The sequence below is a fragment of the Sturnus vulgaris genome, unplaced genomic scaffold (genome assembly GCF_052056855.1).
Source record: "Sturnus vulgaris isolate bStuVul1 unplaced genomic scaffold, bStuVul1.hap1 Scaffold_84, whole genome shotgun sequence".
NCBI classification, from domain to species: domain Eukaryota; kingdom Metazoa; phylum Chordata; class Aves; order Passeriformes; family Sturnidae; genus Sturnus; species Sturnus vulgaris.
Genome location: NW_028276728.1, coordinates 2068213 through 2092387, shown reverse-complemented (window position 1 = coordinate 2092387; position 24175 = coordinate 2068213). Strand labels below are relative to the sequence as shown.

Here is a 24175-nt window from a genome sequence, read left to right as displayed (position 1 = left end):
GGCAGCACAGAGCAGCACAGGGCAGCACAGAGGAGCACAGGGCAGCACAGGGCAGCACAGAGCAGCACAGGGCAGCACAGGGCAGCACAGAGCAGCACAGGGCAGCACAGAGCAGCACAGGGCAGCACAGGGCAGCACAGAGGAGCACAGAGCAGCACAGAGCAGCACAGAGGAGCACAGGGCAGCACATGGCAGCACAGGGCAGCACAGAGCAGCACAGGGCAGCACAGAGCAGCACAGAGCAGCACAGGGCAGCACATGGCAGCACAGGGCAGCACAGGGCAGCACAGGGCAGCACAGGGCAGCACAGAGGAGCACAGGGCAGCACAGAGGAGCACAGAGCAGCACAGGGCAGCACAGAGCAGCACAGAGCAGCTTGTCTCTGCCTGACCTGGGCAGGAGGTGTCACAGGCAGAGCCCTATGGCAGAGGAGTGTGCCAGAAGCTGACAGACGGGTGAATTACATGTGGTCACCCCATAGAAGGACATTAAGAAAGCGTGTTGCTGACATGGCAACATGAGATAGGTCATGGAGTGGGAATTGCCATATAAGGAAATACTGTGCCTTGAAAAAGTGTATAAAACCAGCTCATTTCTTTGAATAAATGATTCACATTCCCTGTCAGTCTGAGTCTGTGTCTCACTCATAACAGGTATTTTTCTCCCTTTGTTTGCTTTTCCTCAAAACAGTCTTCTTTTTTTTCTAGGTTTGCTTCTGCACTGGTTCTGGCTTGTATAAATTTTTCTTTTTGTTCCTCCTTTCTCTCATTTTTTCCCTATCATTTTTTCAGTTTCTAATCTAGCTAGCTCATTATAGCACAAAGTTGAAGCAGATTGTAGCTACAACATGTACCAGAGAATATACTCTCTCTCTTTTTTTTTTCTTTTTTTTTGTTTTTGTCCCAGGTGTCCACATAATTCCCTGAAGAGATATCCTTGTAATGACTTACAGGAGAGAAACTGAGATGCACTGGGAGATAGCCTTTCTTCCAGGGGCAGTGATGCACACATACTCTCACAAAGGACCAGAAGAGAAACCAGAAACTACTGGTTTCTATATTTATGGACAGTGCAAGCAACTGTCACAAAATCTCTGTCAATGACCAGGCAGGATACAGCCTTGAAAAATAAAGATACTTATGGCACCTGTACAGTCTTCCTGGTGTTTTGGATGACTAAGTTGAATGAATGAATGAGGAGGCAGCTGGAACAATTTTCTCTGGTACTGCAATTTGTATGATCTGAATTTTTGTAGACTCTGCACATTCAAGGAAGCCTGGAAAAAGAAAGGCATTTAGTTATTTTATTTATTTATTTTATTATTTATTATTTAGTGTTGAAAAGATATTTGAAATATATAGCTACACTGCTGGCTGCTGTAAATCAGCCTCTGTCTTGTTTGAAGTTAAGCTATATTTCATCCAGCTGCAGGTGAAAATGACTCAGGCTAGAAACTGCCCCAGGGCACTGTCTAGCAAGGGCACTACTGTTAGTGATAGTGGTGATCTGAAACGCTGAACTATTGGGACCAGAGTCACTGTCAATATTCAAGTATCCTGATTCCTGGTTGCCAGCAGTAAGATGAAGTCACAAGCAGGTGCCTTAGCATACAAGGATTTATCCTGTTCCTCCTGAGGTTAACTTGCTACTGATGATGCCTGGGAAGGCTGAGCCGGAACAGAGAGCAGGCAGAGCAAAAGGAATCAAATCGGGTTTTATTGAAAGGATACACTTTGGGCAGTGCAAGAGCCTGGCCGGGGCTCCACCCAAGTCAAATCCAAGGCGGATCCTGGTCATGAGTTTTACACTTTGATAAGTTTTGGTTCGTCTGCACATTGGGGTCAATTGTCCAACCACAGCCCAGGGTTATGAAGTTTCAGCCCTCTGCATTGCCCCCTTCCCTTCCACGTTGTTTGTGCTTCTTTGGGGTAATGTGTGAGCTTGATTTTCTAGCTGGGAAGGGATTGTTTTTCTAACTACCTGTGAAGAGAACCTACTAACACCTAAGATGAAGTTTCAGAGTTACACATTAAACAGCAGAGAATGTGAAAAATAAAAAAGCTAAACTCCAAGGCATCATTTCCCCCTTCAGAGGCTTGACAAGGCCTTTACCTTGTCAAGTCTCTATTCTAAATATCTACTAATAATAGGTATTTAATAACAGATCTAACAATAGATCTAACAATTTATCTAACAATAGCAAGTAACTAAGAACAGATAAATATCTAATACTAAATACATATCTAACAATGGATAAGTATCTAATAACAGTACATATCTACCAGTAAATATCTAATAATAGATAAGTATCTAACAGGAATGAATTAACACTAGCAATAATAATAATAAACAACAATGATCAGTAATAAATATCTAACTGTAATAGTGTCTTTTACAGTCAGGCACAGTCAGGCAAAGAAAAGTAATTATTATCATGAATAGTTCTTTATGCACAGAAGAGGAATCATTTAAAGAATATTTTTGTCTGCATCAGTTTCTGTTTTTACAGTTGTTTCAGGGGCAGAAGCTTTCTTAACTCTGGAGTAGTGAATCCAGGGTCCTTTGCCAGCAACTTTGACTGCAGTGAGGGTGGTCAGCAGCACTTGGGATGGTCTTCTCCACTTGGCTTGTAGAGGATCACTGTCCCATTACTTAATATAGACCCAGTTCCCAGGCTGGAAGGGATGTGCAGGTGTGCCCAGTCCTATGGCTCTGGATAGCACGATGTAATTCTGGAGCTTCTGCAAAGTGGAACCTAAAGCCATCAGATACCTCTGTAAATCAAGTCTCCCCTTCACGTGAATTTCACCTGCAATAAGTGGAATTTGATAAGGTCTGCCATACAATATTTCATAGGGACTGATGTTATCCCTCTGTCTAGGTTGTATCTGGATTCTCAGTAAAGCTTTAGGCAAGGCTTGAACCAATGTCATGGATGTTTCCTGACAAAGTTTGCTAATTTGTGTTTTGAGAGTCCCATTCACACATTCAACTTGACTACTCGCTTGGGGTCAGTAAAATGTATGCAGATCCCAAGTCATTCCCCAAATCCAGCTAACCTCTTTAACTACTGCTGCAATGAAGTGTGGTTTCCTATCTGATGACATCCCCAAGGAAATCCCAAACCTTGGAATTCTGTGATTGAACAAAATTTTCACCACTTCCTGGCATTTGTTATTGCGACAGGGGTAAGCCTCTGGCCATCCATTGAAGGTGTCAACTCATACCAGTAGGTACCAGTATCCCTCTTTGTGTGGTAACTCTGCAAAAGCTATTTGCCAGTAATCTCCAGGAAGATCCCCCACCTTTGTCACTCCTAATACATCTGTTTTCCTCATGTCAGGGTTGTTTTTACAGGAGATTTCACATTTGCTCACTATTGATTGTACAATGTCAGTCACTCCTTTTCCTATTACTACCTTTTTTAGATGTTTCAGAAGATTTTCAACCCCAAAATGTGTGTTTTCGTGTCTGCCAGCTCCCGAAGGATCAAGGGTGGGACTACAGCCTGATTTGCTGGTGGAACAGGTTCAATAACCACTTCCTCTGGACACCTCCTGCTCAACGGAGTCTTCCGTATGGGAAAGCTCTTGCTTGATGCATTCTTGCCAGTCTGACAGTTCTTGGTAGCTGCTGACATGGCTGTGGGACACCTCTTCCTGGACACATTCATCCCAGTTGGAGACGTCATGGTCGCTGCAGACTTGTGCAGGGGAGAGCTGCTGCCCAGTGCAGGCTTGTCCTTGGGACTCTTGCTGGTAAGTGTTGGTTTCTTCTGGGAGAAGCACCTGCCCAATGCAGCTTTCCCCTTGGGATCCCTCTTGGCAGCTGCTGGTATCGTTGCTGCATGTTACCAGGCCTGAGCTGTCACCTGCTGCCAGCCCCTGCCCGCTGAGGGCCTGCTCTTCCAGCCTGCTGGCCATGGGGCTGGCTGCTTTGGAGCTGGGCTTCACGTTTTCGTGCTCCATGTGCAGTGCAGAACGTCTGGCACACAGAGATCCCGGGAGCTGCTTCCTCCTGAGTGAGTGGCACTCCTGGCACTGGGCAGCGCAGGGCCCTGGGCCCCTTCTATAGCCCTGCAGGTTGGGGCTGTGCCATGTCACCAGGACAACAGAATGTCCCTCATCACCCAGGAACCCGATAGAACACCCCTGTGTCACAAAGGGCCCAGCCCAGCAGCCCTTCAGCAGCCCAAGGCCCTGGAAGTGGCATGGAGCAGCAGCCAGACTGGAGGGCTTCCAGCCCCTTGTTCTGATCCACTGATTGAAATGATCAGAAATGGCTCTGCCTCAGTTAGGGTGCAAATGAGACCATGTGCCAAAGTCAATAGTGTGGATTTTACTGAAGAGCAAATGAGAGGCAGAAACAATGACAGAGAGAGAAAAACCAAAATGGAATAGAGGTGGGGGGAGAGAAAGAGAGTGACAGAGCCAGATGAAGTAGAAAACCTCAGCACTCTGTGGATTCCAATGGAATTCTGCTCTCTGAAGGAGACCATCCCCAGATCCCTTGGAGATGGATCCCAGTGGCATAGTGTGGATGCTCTACATCTCTGTCTTCTTGGTGCTCAGGGTGCCCCACAAACACGGAGTTCTGGGGGCCCATACACTCTTGGGCCAGGGGGGAAGGCCCAGGTTCCTCCCCTGGCAGGGACAAGTCTGACACAGGCTCTGGCAGCAGCCTCTGGCTCTGCTGCATCCCTTTGCATCAGGAGCAGTGCTCTGCTGCAAGGCCTCAGCAGTGAGTCTGGGCAGCGCTTTGGGGCTCTGGGATGGATTCTGGCCCCTCCTCAGGTGTCCCTCACGGCCATGTGCCGTGGATGTGGCCTTCCCGGGCTGGGCATTTTCCAGCGGAGCCAGTTTGTGTGAGGGAGGATGGGTGTTGAGTGCCTGTGAGCAGAGGTTCCCCCACAGCCCCAGAACTCTCGTCCTCCCTGGCTGGCTGTGGGCAGTGTGTGCAAAGGTGGCCTCAGCAGATGAGCCTGTGGGCTACGGCCTCCCCCAGCCCCAGCCTGGCCCAAGCTGATTTTCAGCACACCTGCTGGCTTTGGCTTTCTTGGGATACATTCTCCTGCCTCAGTGCTGTGTCCTTGTCCCTAGAGCAGAGAGAATTGATCAGTGGTGTCACCTTTATGGTACCTCAGGTGCTGTTAGGCTGCTCAAGTCCCAGGCCAAAGCTGCAGTCAGGTGAAGGAGGGCTGGGCTGGGCTGGTCTCAGCCTCTTTATTCAGGAGTGGATTTTTGAGTTCCTTCTGAAGCCAGACTATATTGTGACTCTAGAAGATGTGTGGATGTGCATTTTAACTTGATAACATTAATAGAAATTAGAATTATCATCATTACTTTATTATATTTATTATAATTATTTCCTCCTAGTTCTATTTCTTCGTATTCCTCCTCCTCCTCTTCTTCTATTTCTTATTCTTCTTATTCTCTATATTATTCTTCTTATATCGATGCTTAAAATTATTATTATTTTTACTACTACCACTATTTCTTCATCATAGTATTTCTATAATCCTTCTTCCTATTATTATTAATTTTCTTCTTATTATCACTATTTCTTCTTATGTGCTTCTTCTTGTTCCTCTAGTTGTTCTTCTACTTCTACTTTTTATTTATTCTTATATTGTCGTTTTTATTCTGCCTATCTGCCTTATTGCTATATATGCCTTCAACTGCCCTGAGCAGTTCCTTCTTCACCTTTGCTTTCTTTCCTCTTTCCTGATCCACATTTCTTGCTCTTGCCCACCCCTGTTCCCTTCTCTATAAACAGCTCATCCCTGTTTGCCCTTTCCTCTCTGGCCCCACTCCCCATTTCAGTTCCTGAGCTGGCACCATGGGAACGTCCCTTGGGGAGCAGGATCATCCTCCAAGTGCTGCAGGAATTGTCTGCAGGGTCCTGCAGTGCCTCGTGCTGTTCCCTTGCCAGAGGCACCACAGGCCAGGGGCTCACATCTGGGCTGCTGTGTCTGGGTGTGGGGCTCCCTGTTGTGGGCAATGAGGAGGGGCTGGAGAGGCTCTGCAGGACTGATAGGATGGGCTTTGGGGCTGTGTGGAGAAGCTGAGGGACCTGGACTGCTGGACCTGCTGAAGAGGAGGCTCAGGGCTCATCCTGCACCTGCTCCAGGGGTGGTTTCAGGGAATCACAGAATCAGCCAGGCTGGAAAAGACCTTGGAGATCATCAAGTCCAACCTGTGCCCTGACACCACCTTGTCTCCCTGAGCCTCCTCTTCTCCAGGATAAACATCCCCAGCTCCCCCAGCTGCTCCTCACAGGACTTGTGTTCCAGACCCCTCACCAGCCTTGTTGCCCTTCTCTGAACTCACTCCAGACCCTCCATGTTCTTCCTAAATTGGGGGTCCAGAACTGGACACAGCACTCGAGGTGCTGCCAAACCAGTGCTGAGCACAGGGGAAGAATCACTGCCCTGCTCCTGCTGGCCACACCATTCCTGATCCAGGCCAGCTGCCATTGGCCTTCTTGGCCACCTGGGCACACTGCTGGCTCATATCCAGCCTGCTGTCCATCAGTGCCCCCAGGTCCCTTTCTGCCTGGCTGCTCTCCAGCCACTCTGTGCCCAGCCTGGAGCACTGCAGGGGTTGTTGTGGCCAAAGTGCAGGACCCAGCACTTGGTCCTGTTAAACCTCACCTTGTTGGATTTGAGCCCTGGATCCAGCCTGTCCAGGCCCCTCTGCAGAGCCCTCCTACCCTCCAGCACATCCTCACTCACACCCAGCTTGGTGCCATCTGCACATTTCCTGAAGCTGCACTCCATGCCCTCCTCCAGATCATCAATGCAGATATTGAAATCCACGCTGGCTGGCTCTGATCCCTCAGCCATCCTGGAGGTGCCCTGTGATGGCACTCAAGGTGATCTGTTCCATCACCTCACCAGGCACCCAGGTCAGGCTGACAGGCCTGCAGTTCCCCACATCCTCCTTCCAGCCCTTCTTGGGGATGGGCTCACATTGGCACCTCCAGTCCTCTGGCACCTCCCTGCTGAGCCAGCACTGATGAGAAATGATGGAGAGCACCTTGGGCAGCTCATCCAGCAGCTCCCTCATCCCCCTGGGATGGATCCCATCTGGTTCCAGAGACACCTGTGATCATCTGAGTGGCTCAGCAGGTCCCCAGCTGCTTCCCCCTGGATTCCAGGGGTCTGTTCTGCTCCCTGTCCCCATCTACCAGCTCAGGAGGACACTTGTCCTGAGGACAGCCTGTCTTATTGTTGAAAACTAAGGTAACGAATGGGTTGAATACTTCAGCCTTTTCCTCATCTTTGGTAACCACATCCCCCCCAAGAAAGGAATGGAGATTTTCTGTGCTTCTCCTTTTGCCATTAATGCATTTATAAAATCATTTTTGTTATCCTTCACAGAAGCAGCCAGGTTAAGTCCTCATTTGAGCTTTCACCTCTGATTTTCTTTCTGCATGACCTAACAACTTCTCTAAATGTTTCCTGAGTTGACTGCCCCTCTGTCCAAAGGTAATGCACCTTATTTTCTCCATGACTTCCTGGTAAAAGCTCCCTGCCTAGCCAGGCCAGTTATTTTCCTCACTAGCTCACTTTCCTCTGTGAGGAAAGTGAGAGACAGGCTGCTTCTGCTCCTTCAAGATTCCTTTCTTGAAGTGTCTCCATTCTTCTTGGAATCCTTTAAGAGCTGTTCCCCTTAAAAAAACCCCAAGAATTCAATTATCCCCAATTCTGCATTCTGAATAGGCCAAAGTCTGCTCTCTGTAGGTCCAGTGTAGATGTTTTGTTGATGACCCTCCTTCTTTCACAGAATATTAAAAAACTGCATTATTTCATGGTCACTGTACCCCAAAGAGCCTCTGAGCACCACATCTCCCTCCAGCCCTTCTCTGTTTGTGAACAGCAGGAGACAGAGCTTTCCTTGCCAGTGAGAAGAGAAGGAATTTTGGTTTTAATCAAGGGCATATTATTTTTATTTTTCAGTTCAGAGAAGGGCTGACTGAAGCATTCCTTAAGCGATCTTGGTGCTGAATGTCTCCTTAGGAGGTCTGGGCTTGCAGAAGAATGAGCCCCTTGCAGGCCAACCCTGTTTGGACAAGCTGCTCCTCACCCCCAGCCTCACCATGTCTGACATTGCCTAGCTGGGACTGCCATCCTAAAACATAAAAACCCCTCTATAAATTTATTATTAGTATTGTAATTTAATTACATAATAAAAATATTATTATGCTTTTATGTTTATTATACTATTATTCTTTATACCTAATTTTTATATTTATATGAAGAAATCTACACATTGTTAGCAACCAGAAAAATTAATGGTCATTGGTTATAGGAAACAAAATTCACTTCATTAATTAATTGACCACCATTGGCCATTGATTTCCCCCTGTTTATGACAATTAGTCCTATGTTAATCCCTTTCTCATCTTTTTAATCATTTTCACAGACAGGATAAAACAGGGCCACTTTGGGGCCCATGAAGATATGTTCTGGGTTATATTTCAGGAAGTTTTGGGTCTGGGGAGGGAATTTAGAGAGAACTGGAGGGTCTGGAGGACACTTCAGGTAGCCAGGTGGTCACTTAAGGATTCTGACAGAAACTCCAGGGTCCAGGGAAGCTCTTGGGGGTCCAGGGGGCACTTGGGGGTCAGGGAAGGGAATCTGGGGCCATTTGGGGTCTGGGCGGGCACTTGGGGGGCTCTAACGGGGCTCTCCGGGGCGCGGGGGATGATGGGAGTTGTAGGCACAGGTATAACATGGTTCAATAGGGCCGCGGAGCATCATGGGAGTTGTAGGTGCAGCTACAATGTCTCTCGGTGGGGCGCGGTGCATGATGGGAGATGAAGTCACGCCTGCAATAGCACTCTATGGGAACCGCAGAGCATGATGGGAGCTGTAGTCCTGGAAGTGGATGTTTGGGGGTCCGGGAAGGCACCTGGGGGACACTTTTGCGTCCCAGTCGCAACTTGAGGTGCTCAGGAGGGAACGTGAACGGTTTGGGAGCACTTGGGGGGAGCTTGGGAAGCTCTAACCGGGCTCTTTAGGGCGCAGGGAAGGGCAGGAGTTTTAGGCACAGACCTGTGTTCTGAGGGACTCTGGGGGACCCAGGGAATGACAGAAGTTGAACTCCCAGAAGTGACTGTAACAGGAATCTGTGGGGTTGGGAGCTTCCATAGGATCTGGGGATGCTTTTGGGGTGGTCCCGAATGGGCGCTGAGGGGGACCTTAGGAATCCTGGAGGCTCTGGGGGACACTTACGGGACATGTCGGGGGCAGATACCGGGGTGCTGGGGAGCGCGGTGCATGATGGGTGTTTTACTCCCGGCTCCAATGGGGCTCAACTGGTGTGTGGGGCATGATGGGAGTTATAGGCAAAAAGAAAAGATGGCGTCGAGTCTAGGCACCGCCCATGATGCCACGATCTCTGGAGCTGATTGGCTGCGGGCGATGATGGGCGGGAGCCTCGACAAATGGGAGGTGGCGTAGGCAGGAACAGACCATTCAAGCCTCCCCAGTACAGCCCAGTTCATCCCCAGTACAGCCCAGTAGAATCCCAGTGCACCACCAGGCCCTTCCTGTACAGCCCAGTTCATCCCTAACACAGCCCAGTCCATTCCCACTGCCCCTCGAGGCCCTACCAGTACTCTCCAGTCTCTCCCAGTACACCTTAGTTCATGCCCAGTCCCTTCCAGTTCCCCCCAGTGTCATCCACAGTATGTGCCAGTGTCTGCCAGACTTCCCCACAGTGTTCCCAGTGTCCCTAGTTTGTCCAAGTATTACTCACATTATCCCCAGTTTGCCCCAGTATGGCCCAGTATCACTCCCAGTACATCCTGGAATGTCCTCAGTGTGTCTCTGTGTAGCCCCAACATCCACCCTCACAGCTGGCCCAGGGCAGCTCTGCAGTGGTTTTGGTGGAACCTTGGGCTGGCACACACCTGAGGAGTGTGTCTGTTTGCAGTGGGGAACATTAGGAGTTTTAGATTGCTTTAAAAAACCAAAAATACAAAACTCCTCTTTGCCAGACCTTCTGAGGAGAGACCCTGGATCAACATCAATCACAGAATGCTGCAATCACCTCTGCTCTAAAGAGAAAAGTAATAAAATACGCCCTTGAAAATAGGAATGGATATTTTTAAGAAGCTCTTTCAAATATTTCTCCATATCTGGTGTTGAAAACCTTCCTAATGAACTGCACTGGACCAGAGGGAAATCATTGCAGAACCATTGTTTGTCAGGACTTGCTTGATCCCAGTGAGCCCCGTGGTGCATTTGGTGCTGCCCAGGAGCTCCAAATAATATTTTGGAAAGATTGTCTCTCTCTGCAGTGCTGCCCTTGCCAGGAGCCCAGCCCAGCTCAGCAGCACAGACACAGCACAAGGACTTTAATGACCCTCTCGGGGTTGGGGCTGAGTCCCTGAGCATCAGTCCCTGAGAGGGAGCTGAAGAAACCTCTCAAGAATTCCAAGTCAGATTCAAACTCCAAAGTTCCTCTTACTTTTAGTGAGTCCCACTGATAAACATGAAGGAGAAAGTCTCCCAAGGGTTGAATTAGAGCAGAAAATTGATGACAATGATGTCAGGTAGGCAAAAATAGGGTAAAGGAGGAAAAGAAACCTCTCAAGAATTCAAAGTCAGATTCAGAGTCCAAAGTTTCCTGAAGTTCTAATGGGTCCCCCTGAGGGACATGACAGAGAAAGTGTCCCCAGGTGCGGGTTTATTGTATTTATATTATATTTTTAAATTGTGGGTTTATGTTTTTTATGACATGTTTTTAAAGTGTGGGCTTATTATTTTTATGTTACAATTTTTTGGTGGGGATTTTTTCTTTTCTGAATGAAACAGAGAGACAGGACTTCTGAGTTGTTTTGGAAAGTGTGATTTATTTTTTTAATTTGCTCTCCTGGCAGAAAGGGTAAGTTCGTCTTACAGATGTTCACAGCATGGCTTAGAAGTCAGAAGACTTATGGCTACAAGGTCTTTTCAGGATTTATTAACCAATAAAACACTGTTAACAGAGATATTTAGGTTTCTAATTCAATACTAAGATATTTCGCCTTACTGACCCATAATACAGAGTGAACTTTCTTAGCCAGTTATATCCTGACACACAAACTTACATTGCTGCACTCTAAAACTTCTTGTTCCCTTTGTAAGTACTTTTATTTCTTCTAGATCTTAAATTCTAAAGCTAAAGCTATCTCTACTTAACTGTGTTTAATTCTAAGCTTTGGCTTACAGACCCTTGCATTTTGAATTCTAGCACAGCCATGAATTGAGTTTGCTCTGGGTGTTGCCTGCAGCCTCCATCAGCTCCAGCTGGGCTTTGCCTTTCCTGAACACATGAACACACGCTCAGGGCAGATTTCTGAATTCCTCCTCTGTAGCTTGTCCTCACTTCCACCTCCTGGTCGTTGTGCTGTGGCTCATGCCTGTCATTTGTCCCTGAGGCAGCACAGCCCCCCTGGCCAGCACAGGCCCCACATCCCCTCATCAGACACGGCACAGCACAGGAGTGTTTTGGGTGGGCAAATGTTCCCCACCAGAGTGTCCACTCCACACCTCAGTGTCCAGTCCCAGCACCCACATCCTGTGCCAGGGATCACAGAGAGCCCTGCTCTGGGCTCTGCCAAGGGCTGGGTGAGGAGGGAGCCCGGGCAGGGCTGATGCTGCCCCTAGAGCAGTGCTGAAATGGGCAGGAGGAAGGAGATAAGCACAGAACAAATAGACCAAGACACTGGGGTGAGAGCCCAGGTCTGGAAGTGGCTGATGGAAGAGGCTGGAGGGATTCTCAAAGCCCTGGGGCACCTTCTCACACTGGCCATGCCACCAAGGCCACAGACCAAGCTCCTCAGTGCTGCACCTGCCTGTCTGAGATCCCTGCCAGGGGACTGGCACAGCAGCACACACCTGCTGGAACGTCCTGGCCCTGCAGAGTCACACAGCTCAGCTGACACGAGTGGGTTTTATCTCCTGAGCTCTCGCCTTAATTCCATGGGGCTTCAGACTTCCACAATGCTCTCCTTGCTTCTGAAGTGTCACAATGGTCCCTTGCTGCCATGAGGCCCTGCAGGGTCACAATGACCCTTTGGTTCCCCCCAGTGTCACAATGGTCTCCATGATTCCGTGGGGCCTTGCAATGCCACAATGGTCTCCATGGATCCACGGTGCCCTGCAGGATCACAAGGGCCCTTGGGCTGCACCAGGCCCTGGAATGCAACAGTGGCCTCTTGGTTCCACAAAGCCCTGCTGCTTCACACTGGGCCCTTGGCACCATGCGGCCCAGCAGGGCCACAGTGATGTCCTTGGTTCCATGAGATCCCACAGTGTCAAAATGGTGCCTTGCTTCCATACAGCCCAGCAGTGCCACAATAATGTCCGTGGTTCCACAGGGTCACCACAGTGTCACAATAATCTCTTGGATCCCTGGTGTCCCCACAGTGTCACAATGGCCCTTTCATTTCAGAACGCCCCACAGTGTCACAATGGTCTCCATGGTTCTCCATGGGGCCCCACAGTTTCACCATGGTCTCCACAGGAAGGAATCCATGAATCCCCCGTGTTTCATGGCCTCAGGAACTGCAGCCACCAGAGGCAAAGGCCAGACAGATATGACTGTCCTGGCAGTTTCTGTCTGGGAGAAACCCTTGCAGATAGGAATTCTGGAGGAAAAGCACCAATTTTCACCATGGGTACCTGTACAGGAGGGATGGTTCTTTTCCATAGGAAGGAAAGCATGGAGCCCCAGTGTTTGAAGACCAGTGAGACCCAGCCCTAAGGAAGCCAAGGGCAGCCAGAATGTTGGAAATGGCAACTTTTGTTTGGGAGCAATCACAGATATTGAGAATTTTGGAGGGGGAAATCTCATTTTGGCAAGGGGTGCCTGGATGAGAAGGACAGTTCTTTTCCATGTGAAGGAAAGCCCAGCATTTCAGGGGCACATTAGAAGAGACCCTCAAGATGCCAAGGGCAGTTGGACCAGTCAGGCCAAGCCAAGCAGACCTGCTACCTGTTCCCTTGGATCCATGTGGTCCTGTAGTGTCACCATGGTTGTGTCATATTGGATCCTTGGTTCCATGAGGCCCAGCTGTGTCACACTGGCCTCTTGTTTCACTGGGGCTCCACAATGTCACAATGGTCCCTTGTTTCCATAATCACTTGCTGTGTCACAGGGGTCTCCTTGGTGCCACAGTATCCCAATGGACCCTTGGTTCCATGGGCACTCACAATGTCAGAAGGGTCTCCTTGGTTCCATGAGGCCACAAAGTGTCACAGTGGCCCCTTGGTTCAATGAGGCCTGTGATGCCTTAAGATTTTAGCCTTTATATTTTTCAAATCTTATACTCAATAGTGCATAACTCTAAACTCCATACAAAATGTTAGTTAACTGTCTTCACATTTTGGTCAGACAAAACAATTCCTCTAGGCCTGAAACTCAAGGACACCCTACAGTCTCATGCTCTGAAAAATATCAACAAAAGTGAGTTCAGGGCTGAGAAAACTGAGGGAATATGGCTTCATTGCCTGAAGCTGTAATTGGAGGATTTACCTCTGATACCAAATGAACCAAACTTAAATGTCTGAAAAATTCATCACCACTATCCATCTTGGGTGTAGCCTCTGGGAGGTTTTTGACTGCCCAAGGTGAATCTATTGAAGGCCTTTAATAAATACTCACTTTATTCTCTTAACCTTGTCTAGCCTCTGTTCTAGGTAGCCACTCCAAGGCATCCCCTGTAGTGTCACAATAGTCTCCATGATTCCATAGGGCCCTGCAGTGTCACAACAGACCATTGATTCCATGAGACCCCACAGTGTCACTAGGGTCCCCTTGTTTCCAAAATGCCCCAATAGCCCTTGACTTTCAGAAAGCCTCAAACCTTTGTAAAAATGGTCTCCTTTGTACCATGATATCCTGGACTGCAACAAAAATCTCCTTGGTTCCACGGTGTCAGAATGGTCCCTTCTTCCCATGGAGCCCCACACTGTCACTGTGGTCCCCGTGATTCCATGAGGCCTTGCTGTGCTACAATGGCCCCAATGGCTACAATGGTCTCCAGTGGGGCTCTCTACAACCACTGAAGAGAGGTTGTAGTCAGGTGGGGGTCAGTCTCTTCTCCCAGGCAACCACTGACATAGTGAGAGGACACAGTCTGAAGATGAGCCAGGGGGAGTTTAGGTTTGACATCAGGAGAAAAATTCTTCACTCAGAGAGTGATTTGGCACTGGAATCTTCTGCCCAGGGAGGTGCTGGAGTCACTGTCTCTGGTGGCATTTAAAAACAGACTGCACGTGGCACACAGAGCCATGGTTTAGTTGATGAGGTGATGTTAGGTTGGACATGATGATTTCAAAAGTCTTCATTTCCTCTTCATTTCCACTTCATTGCCTCTGTGATTCGATTTCATAATAGTCTCCATTGTTCCATGAGGCCCTGCAATGTCACAATGGACCTTGGGTTCCATCAGTCCCCACAGTGTAACAATGGATCTTTGGTTCCATGAGGTTCCTCAGTGTCACAATGGTCTCCTTGGATCCACAGTGTCACAATGGCCCCTTGGTCACAATGAACTTCTGGTTCCATGAGCTTTCATACTCTCAGCAATAATTCTGCAGTGTCACCATGGACCCTTTGTTCCATGAGGTTCTGTGCCATAACATGGTCACCTTGGTTCTGTGAGGCCCTGCAGTGTCACATTGGACTCCTTGTCTCTGTGAGGCCCCACAGTGTCACAATGCACCCATGGTTGCAGGAGGTTCCACAGTGTCACCATGGCCTCCTTGGATCTGCGGTGTCACAATGGCTCCTTGGTTCCATGAGGCCTTTCTCTGTCACAATGGACTTTTGGTTCCAGGAGGTTTCTCAGTGTCACAATGGTCTCCCTGGATCTGCTGTGTCACAGTGGACCATAAGTTCCATGTGGTCCCATTGTGTCAAAAAGGATTTTGGTTCCATGAGCTCCCACAGTGTCAAAAGGCCCCTTTATTCCTTGAGGTTCCATAGTGGAATATTTGACTCCTTGGTTCTGTGAGGCCCAACTGTCACCAAACCTCCCAAATATCAGAATAAGACTCCTTAACACTAATTTGATGATAAAAAGGACATCATTTTTTTCAGGTCTGAGGTCCAATGTGGGATAACTCCTAACATTACATGGACACATTATTCTATAAGTGTGTTCGTATATTCAGTCATTACACATCTATTACAATTTACCCATTCCTATAAAACCCACCCCAAGCTCCCAATTCAATCCTTTTTTCTTCTGTCACTGCCCCCATGAGCCAGATGTCTTCTTCTTCTCTTCTGGCAGTCCCTGCAGGGAAAGCAGCCCCTGCATGCCTTGTTCCTCTGGTGAAAGTTCACAGGGACAGTAAAACTTGAATTACCCCTTTTGGTATCAAGGCCAAGGCTCTGTGTGTGCAGGCAGAGGCAGGCAGGAGGCAGAGCTGTCAGCAAAGGAAGGGGCCAGTGAGGTGGGGCAGCCGGGGGATGACGACAGCCTGCAGGGACAGAGGCGCAGGGCATGGACACCGTAGGACAGCCTGGGCTGCAGAGGGCACAGGGATGGGCAGCAGCTGAAAGGCCCTGACACAGCCAACTCCTGCAGCACTTGGGCCATGCAGGTTGGCCCTGGGCCTGAGGCCAGCAGGGGACAAGTGAGCCTTGCTGTGCTGGGGCCTCATTGCCTTCTTGTCCCTGCTCAGCAGCCTGGCAGGGGCTGCCCCATGGTGCTGCCCTTGGCATTGCACATGGCCAGAGCCCGGTGGGCCGGGAAGAGCCCTGAGCAATGAGGGAGGGACAGGATCTGCCTTGCCAGGGGCTGGGGCTCAGCCCTTGGCCCTTTGCATTCCTGAAACACATCAAGGTTTTCTCAGCATCAGAGACATCTTTCCCTTCTTTGTCCCCACCTGTCATCAGTGCCACACATGTTCTGGTCTAACTGGAACCTGGTGACACTTTCTGAGTTGTGTCCCTCACTGAGACCCATTAAAACTTCAAGAAACTTTGGAATTTGAATCTGACTTTGAGTTCTTGAGAAGTTTTCCTTCATCTCTCTCTCAGGGACTGATGTCCAGGGACTCAGCACCAAAGCCCTGAGAGGGTCATTAAAGTCCATGTGCTGTGTTTGTGCTGAGCTGGGCTGGGCTCTTGGCACAGAGGCAGCTCCTGGCAACCAAGAAGAGCTTCAAAAAGACATTTCTGCTGAGGAGCAGCTCCTCTCCCAGCCCAGCAGGGCTGAGGGCACTGCCTGCAGGCACTGAGGGGACAGGAGCCAGGCACAGACAGGCCAAAGGCAATCGGGACTGGGAAGACATTGAGCTGAGACTGCACTTAGGGAAACATCTTCACAGCCCTGGACATGGTGAGTGTGTGGGTGCACAGCAATGTCCCCTGTGCTCCTGGAGGGATTGCCTGCAGCCAGCACAGCCCACAGCCTGGGGGATGTGTCAGGAGGACTCTCCCAGTTTCTCTGAGACAGAGGAGGAGGAGGAGGAGGAGGAGGAGGAGGAAGATGAGGATGTGCTGCAGAGCGGGGCTGCCCTGGGCACCGTCAGAGGGACAGGGCAGGACGGCTCCTGCTGCCAGGGACGGCTGCAGGGGCTGAAGCTGGGGCTGCAGCCAGGGCTGCCCAGGGCTGTCCTGCACAGCAGCTCCTGCAGCCCTCAGGGCTCTTGGCCAGCCCAGGCCATGTGCCACCTGCCAGGGACAGCTCTCAGCCTGCCTGGCAGCTCCCCATGGACTGTGGGGAGAAGTTGGAGGTGCAAGGAGCCACCCCCATCAGGGCAGATTCCTCCTGCTGTGGAGATGGTGCTGCATGGCCAGGGCTGCTCTCAGCTTTCTCCTCAAGGCAAGGCAAAGGGGCTGTCAGGTGTGTCTGTGTCACTGACACTCCTGCACTGTCCCACTGGCCATCAGCACATCTGCCTCCCATCTCCCTCACAAAGTGCCTCCTCACCCTCCTGTGCCTACAGACAGCAGCAGCAGCACCTTGGCTTGCAGCATCTCAGTTTGTGTGAGCTGCCCTTAAGGCCCTGCTGGCAGGGAGATGGCCCTGGGCAGTGCCCTGTGCTGGGAGGGGTGTGCAGGGCAGAGCTGAGCCCCCAGGGCTGGGCTGGGCTCTGGGAGCACTGGCAGGGACAGAACTTAGATAGAGAGAAACAGCTCCCCGTAGGCACAACTGCAGGCAGCACAGAGCCAGAGCAAACCCTTGGTGTGTCTCCCTGTCCAATTGCATAGGGAAAGAGAGAAGGGTATAGAGAAGCTTTCTTTGAAACTGGTGCCTTAAGAAAGTCCACTATATTTTTCAAGCATGTTTTGGTTCAGCCATCCTGAAATAGAGGGAGGTGTAATGAAAAAGGCACCTGTGTGTGACCAGCAGGTCTGACAGCACTGGGGCACACGCAGCCCTACTTTCCCTCTGGGCTCCCCAAGTGTTCAGGGTGAGAGCAATGCTGCAAGAAGATTTCTCCCCCTTTGAAGAAATCAAAACCCCAAGCTCATAGATAAAAAAAAGGTGACTGAAATTTAGGCAAAGAAAGAGAAATTCCTTTAAGTAAATGTGTAATAAAATAGCATAGGATTGACTCAAGGAAACCTATCCAGGATTCTTAATGTCTTCTTTGAACAGTCCCCGATGGTGAGAATGAAAAAATGACAAACAGCAGCTCCATCAGCCACTTCCTCCTGCTGCCATTGGCAGACACGCGGCAGCTGCAGCTCCTGCACTTCTGCCTCTTCCTGGCCACCTCCCTGGCTGCCCTCCTGGCCAACGGCCTCATCATCAGCGCCGTAGCCTGCGGCCACCACCTGCACACCCCCATGTTCTTCTTCCTGCTCAACCTGGCCCTCACTGACCTGGGCTCCATCTGCACCACTGTCCCCAAAGCCATGCACAATTCCCTCTGGGACGCCAGAATCATCACCTTTGCAGAATGTGCTGCTCAGGTGTTTTTCTTTATGTTCTTCATGTCAGCAGAGGTTTCCCTCCTGACCATCATGAGCTACGACCGCTACGTGTCCATCTGCAAACCCCTGCACTACGGGACCCTCCTGGGCAGCAGAGCTTGTGCCCACATGGCAGCAGCTGCCTGGGCCAGTGGCTTTCTCACTGCTCTGCTGCACACGGCCAATACATTTTCCCTGCCCCTGTGCCATGGCAATGCCCTGGGCCAGTTCTTCTGTGAAATCCCACACATCCTCAAGCTCTCCTGCTCCAAATCCTATCTCAGGGAACTTGGGGTTTCTGTTTTCACTACCTTCTTAGCACTTGGTTGTTTTGTGTTCATTGTTTTCTCCTATGTGCAGATCTTCAGGGCTGTGCTGAGGATCCCCTCTGAGCAGGGACAGCACAAAGCCTTTTCCACCTGCCTCCCTCACCTGGCCGTGGTCTCCCTGTTCCTCAGCACTGGCTTTTTTACCTACCTGAAGCCCCGCTCCATGTCTTCCCCATCTCTGGATCTGGCCCTGTCAGTTCTGTACTCAGTGGTGCCTCCAGCCCTGAACCCCCTCATCTACAGCCTGAGGAACCAGGAGCTCAAGGCTGCAGTGTGGACACTGATCACTGGACGATTTCAGAAAAAGTAAACTGCTGGCCAATTGCTGCAAATCATTTGTAATATAAGAAATCCTAGATTTTAACTGTTGGTTTGGATGTTGGTTTTGGTTTGGATGTTGGTTTGTTCTTTTATTTCCTTTGTTTTCCTTTTTTAACATTGCCCACTAAGTAATGTAATTTTTTGTGTTTTTCTGTTTTTGTTTCTGTTCACCTTTTCTATGACACACAGACTGTGTCAATGAGGAGCTGTGCTCTCAATAGCTTCAAAGGAAATAAAGGATCTCACCACAGAGTTTTTACCAGAAATTCCACTTTTGTTCCCTTCTCTGGAGCTGCAGCAGCAATGTCTGTGTGTTGTTGCTGGGGCAGATCAGTGCTGGCACAGCAGCTGTGCCAGCAGCAGCAGCACTTGGTGTTGCCAGTGCTGCTCCCGTGCCACTGCCCCGCTGCCCTCCTGGCCCTCGTGTTGCTGCAGGGCCTGAGTGCTCTGGGGGCCGGGCACAGCCCTGGGGGTGGCAGTGCCGGGGCTGCAGCAGGGACAGGCCATGGGCACTGCTGGGGCAGCACTGACACCTCAGGGCAGGGCCTGGGGGCTCCAGGCTCCTTGGCCAGGCTCTCTCCACAACACTTGGCCAGCCCAATGCTGAGCAGAGAAAAGCCCCGGGAGCAGCCCCAGGCTGGCCGTGGGCAGGCTGGGGGCAAACAGCATGGCTGGTGCTCTGCAAGGTCCCTGCAAGGGGGACACCCTGGCAAGGAGCAGCAGAGCAGGGGCTGATCCATCCCCACTGTGCTGGACACCCCAGGGCAGCGTCCCAGAGCGTCCTCATGCACCTGCCAACAACATCCCCCCTCTGCAGCCCTGGCCTCTCCCCCAGCTCACACAGGAGCCGCATCCTTGCAGGCACACACATGGCAGCACTGGCTCAGGAGCCCATGTTTGCATTGCACACAGCAGGGTCAGCACCCCCATGGTGCTGCTGTGGGGACATGGAGCTGAGTGAGCACAAATGCCATCAGCCCCTGGGGCCAGCAAGAGATGGGTGATGGCAGGGAAACCACTCAGGTTTGTTGTAGCCTCTGAAGGCAGCCAGAAAGTTTGTTCCCATCAGCTGTGAGTTTCCTGTCCCACTGCAGATGTTGTTGCTCAGAGCCAGGGCTGCCTGGCAGCCACCCCCAAACTGCCCTGAGCATTTGCTTTGCTTCACCTTTCCTTTCTTTCCTCTTTCCTGATCCACATTTTTCCTCTTCTCCATCCCTGTCCTCTCTCCCACAAACAACCCATTCCTGCTTGCCCTTTCCTCTCTGGCCCCACTCCCCATTTCAGTTCCTGAGCTGGCACCATGGGAACGTCCCTTGGGGAGCAGGATCATCCTCCAAGTGCTGCAGGAATTGTCTGCAGGGTCCTGCAGTGCCTCGTGCTGCTCCCTTGCCAGAGGCACCACAGGCCAGGGGGGCACATCTGGGCTGCTGTGTCTGGGTGTGGGGCTCCCTGTTGTGGGTAATGAGGAGGGGCTGGAGAGGCTCTGCAGGACTGACAGGATGGGTTTTGGGGCTGTGTGGAGAAGCTGAGGGACCTGGACTGCTGGACCTGCTGAAGAGGAGGCCCAGGGCTCATCCTGCAACTGCTCCAAGGGTGGTTTCAGGGAATCACAGAATCAGCCAGGCTGGAAAAGACCTTGGAGATCATTAAGTCCAACCTGTGCCCTGACACCACCTTGTCTCCCTGAACCTCCTCTTCTCCAGGATAAACATCCCCAGCTCCCTCAGCTGCTCCTCACAGGACTTGTGTTCCAGACCCCTCACCAGCCTTGTTGCCCTTCTCTGGACTCACTCCAGACCCTCCATGTCCTTCCTAAATTGGGGGTCCAGAACTGGACACAGCACTCTAGGTGCTGCCAAACCAGTGCTGAGCACAGGGGAAGAATCACTGCCCTGCTCCTGCTGGCCACACCATTCCTGATCCAGGCCAGCTGCCATTGGCCTTCTTGGCCACCTGGGCACACTGCTGGCTCATGTCCAGCCTGCTGTCCATCAGTGCCCCCAGGTCCCTTTCTGCCTGGCTGCTCTCCAGCCACTCTGTCCCCAGCCTGGAGCACTGCAGGGGTTGTTGTGGCCAAAGTGCAGGACCCAGCACTTGGTCCTGTTAAACCTCACCTTGTTGGATTTGAGCCCTGGATCCAGCCTGTCCAGGCCCCTCTGCAGAGCCCTCCTACCCTCCAGCACATCCACACTCACACCCAGCTTGGTGCCATCTGCACATTTCCTGAAGCTGCACTCCATGCCCTCATCCAGATCATCAATGCAGATATTGAAATCCACGCTGGCTGGCTCTGATCCCTCAGCCATCCTGGAGGTGCCCTGTGATGGCACTCAAGGTGATCTGTTCCATCACCTCACCAGGCACCCAGGTCAGGCTGACAGGCCTGCAGTTCCCCACATCCTCCTTCCAGCCCTTCTTGGGGATGGGCTCACATTGGCACCTCCAGTCCTCTGGCACCTCCCTGCTGAGCCAGCACTGATGAGAAATGATGGAGAGCACCTTGGGCAGCTCACTTGTCCTGAGGACAACCTGTCTTATTGTTGAAAACTGAGGCAAAAATGGGTTAAGTACCTCAGCCTTTTCCCCATCCTTGGTTACCACATCCCCCCCAATACACAGGGGAGGTTCTCCTTGTCCCTCCTATTGCCATTAATGTATTTATAAAGTCAATTTTTTGATCCTTCACAGAATTGGCCAGGTTATGTCCTGTTTTGGGGTGACTTTATCGTGCTTGTATCTTCAAATCGTCTGTTTTGTTGGTGTTGAACATTGAGTTCTGCAGCTTTAAGACCAGTTCCAGGAGTAAAGGGGAGAGAGAAGAGGTGCAAAGTTACTGATCAAAGTCTGCACTCGCTCCTCCGTGTGCTTCACCCAGCCTGTGCTGTCTGCAGTGGACAGTGGAAGAGAGCTCTCCTTTGCTTTTTGTTGGTGTTTCTGGCTGGATGAAGTAGGGAAGTTCCCTGGTCTGTAATTTTTTTTTCTTTTTCTTGGCATTGTTCGAACCTGCTCTGGACTGAACACCCAGGGGAGCACTGGGAGCTCACACCTGTGGCTCACCAGGCCTGGCCTGGGCCGTGGCATTTCCAACGCTGGAGAGACTGAGAACAGACTGAGTGAGCCAGGCTGCAACCCACACAAGGGACCCTTCTGAATTCGCCATCTCTTCAGAGCACCAAAGTTTTGCTGTTTGTTATTGGTCATTTTTGTGCTAAAAAGTGCTTTGCCTATTGAATAAACAGGTTTTTTTCCACTTCTCTGTGAGAAAATATTTTTCCCCGAACCAGTTAAGAAAAAGACTATTTAAAACTGTTTTCTAAAAAAACTCATTCCAAAGTTTCCTCCCAAATGTACCCTAAATCAAAACAAGTCCTAATGGAGCTTTCACCTCTCTAATTTTCTTTTTGCATGAATGAGTGACATCCTTAAACATTTCCTGAGTGTCCTGTCCCTCTATGCAAAGGTGATGCACCCTCTTTCCTCCCTGAGTTTCTGGAAAAGCTCCATGCCCAGCCAGGCCAGTCATTTTCCTCGCTAGCTCATTTTTGGCACAGAGAGACAGGCTGTCCCTGCTCCTTCAAGATTTCTTTCCTCAAGTGTGTCCATCCTTCCTGGAATCCTTTGCTTATAAGGATGGTTTCCCCTCAAAAAATTCAAGATCTGATTTGGGACTCTCCAAATCTGCATCCTCAATAGGCCAAAGTCTGCTCTCTGTAATCCCAGTGTAGAAGTTTTGTTGATGCTCCTCTGTCTTTCACAGAATATTGAAAATTCTAATACTTCATGGTCACTGTAGCCCAGGCAGGCTCTGATCACCACATCTCCCACCAGCCCTTCTCTGTTTGTGAACAGCAGGAGGCAGAGCTTGCCTTGGGAGGGGGAGTGTTACCAAAAATTCAGTAACATAAAAAACTCCTGAACACCACTGTAGCATAAAGAAGCAGCATTCTTTATTTGGCTGGATGCTCAGAGGGCCAGCTCCTCCCAAAGCCGTGCATGCTGAGTACAGGAAAGTTTCTGTTTATATTTTGTATTTTTCATACATATTCATTGACTGTCCTGGACTAAACACACATATGATAATCATTTCCCCAAAATCATTAACGTATTTCCCCTCCCCTTTACCCATGGGTTCTTCTGTCCTGGGGGTCTCTCTGGTGGTCCCTGGTGGTCGTGGACCCCAATGTTCCAGTTCAGCCTGGCTGAGCTGGCAGGACACTGAGGCTGGGGAACTTTCAGTTCTGCTTCTTCCACAACGAGCATTGTGCAGTTTCCAGAGGCCAGGGGTTTTGGAGAACAAGCATTGTGTTAGCTCAGCTGGGGTGGGCAATTTATCAGCTGGTAACATGAGGTCACAGAGTGGGCTGTGACATCACAGAGTGGGCTATGAAATCACAGAGTGGGCTATGACATCAAGCACTGCGTTATGTGAAGTCATTGAGCAGCTATGACATCATAGGCTGTCTCTCTGACATCACAGGAGGGGCTGTGTGACATCCCAGCAGGGCTGTGTGAGGTCACTGCGTTGGTCACTCTGCCCCAGCCCCCCCTCACAGTTTCCCCAGACAAGTCCAATGCTGTTCATGCCCAGCAGGGTCCTCTGTCCCCCCTGGTATCCCCCTGCTCCACCTGGAGCCACAGCCTCCCCCAAGGATGTTCCACAAATCAACCCCAGAGCCTGACACGGGGACAAGGGGCCAGGGCCGTGTGACCAGGACATCAAGGCCGTGGATTATCCAGGTCACTGGGGCCTGGTTTGGGTTGCCCAGGGCAGGAAAGATGTCTGGCAGCTGGAGCAGGGTGAGGGAAGGGCCTCCAAGGTGGGGCTGGAGCCCTTTGGCTGTGAGGAGAGGCTGAGGGAGCTGGGCTTGTCCAGCCCGGAGCAGGGAAGGCTGAGGGGCTCCTCATGCCAGCCTGGCAGTGCCAGCCAGGAGCTGATGGAGAGCACAGAGCCAGGCTCTTCACCGGGGGGCCTGGGGGGACACAAAACACAATGGGGGAAAGGGCAAAGAGGCAAGATCAGCCTGGGCAGGAGGAGATAAAATGAGTCAGGCTGGTTTCAGCATTGCCTCAACTTCAAAATTAGCCTGACTCTTCTTCTCCATCTACCTCTTACAGCTTTGAAAATAGGGCATTGTTGGAGCTGCTGTACCCCTACTTTATGGAGAACATCCTGACATAACATATTATTGTGTTTATATCTAGCCTAGAGTCATCTTTGTCTAAAATTGCTTTGGTACACATATCCCCTGTGGATGGTAGACATTTCAGATGCTGCTGGGATGTCTTACATTGCTGACACAAATACCAGTGTTTATTAAATTTTAACATGCTTACATTTTTAATGTTGGGCGTGAAGACAAGACTTTTGGCCCCCTTATGTCTCACAACTTCATCACCCAAGGACAGAAACCTGATGAGGCTGTGGAGATCAGGAGCAGGGCACAGCCAGGGATTTGGGGTGGTTGTGAGCCCAGGGCAGGTCCCAGCCCTTGGCCTTGCTGAACCTCATCCAATTGTCCTGGGCCCATGGCTCCAGCCTGTCCAGATCCCTCTGCAGAGCTTCCTGCCCTGCAGCACAGCCACACTCCCACCCAG

General features: G+C 50.6%; 1 protein-coding gene across 1 annotated transcript; it reads left to right on the top strand.

Annotated features, from left to right (window-relative positions):
- Positions 1 to 17636: 17636 nt before the first annotated feature.
- LOC148217467 (olfactory receptor 14J1-like) lies at positions 17637 to 18569 on the top strand. Its single transcript, XM_088158648.1, has one exon. It carries the CDS (start codon positions 17637 to 17639, stop codon positions 18567 to 18569), a length of 933 nt encoding a protein of 310 aa, XP_088014774.1.
- Positions 18570 to 24175: the final 5606 nt, after the last annotated feature.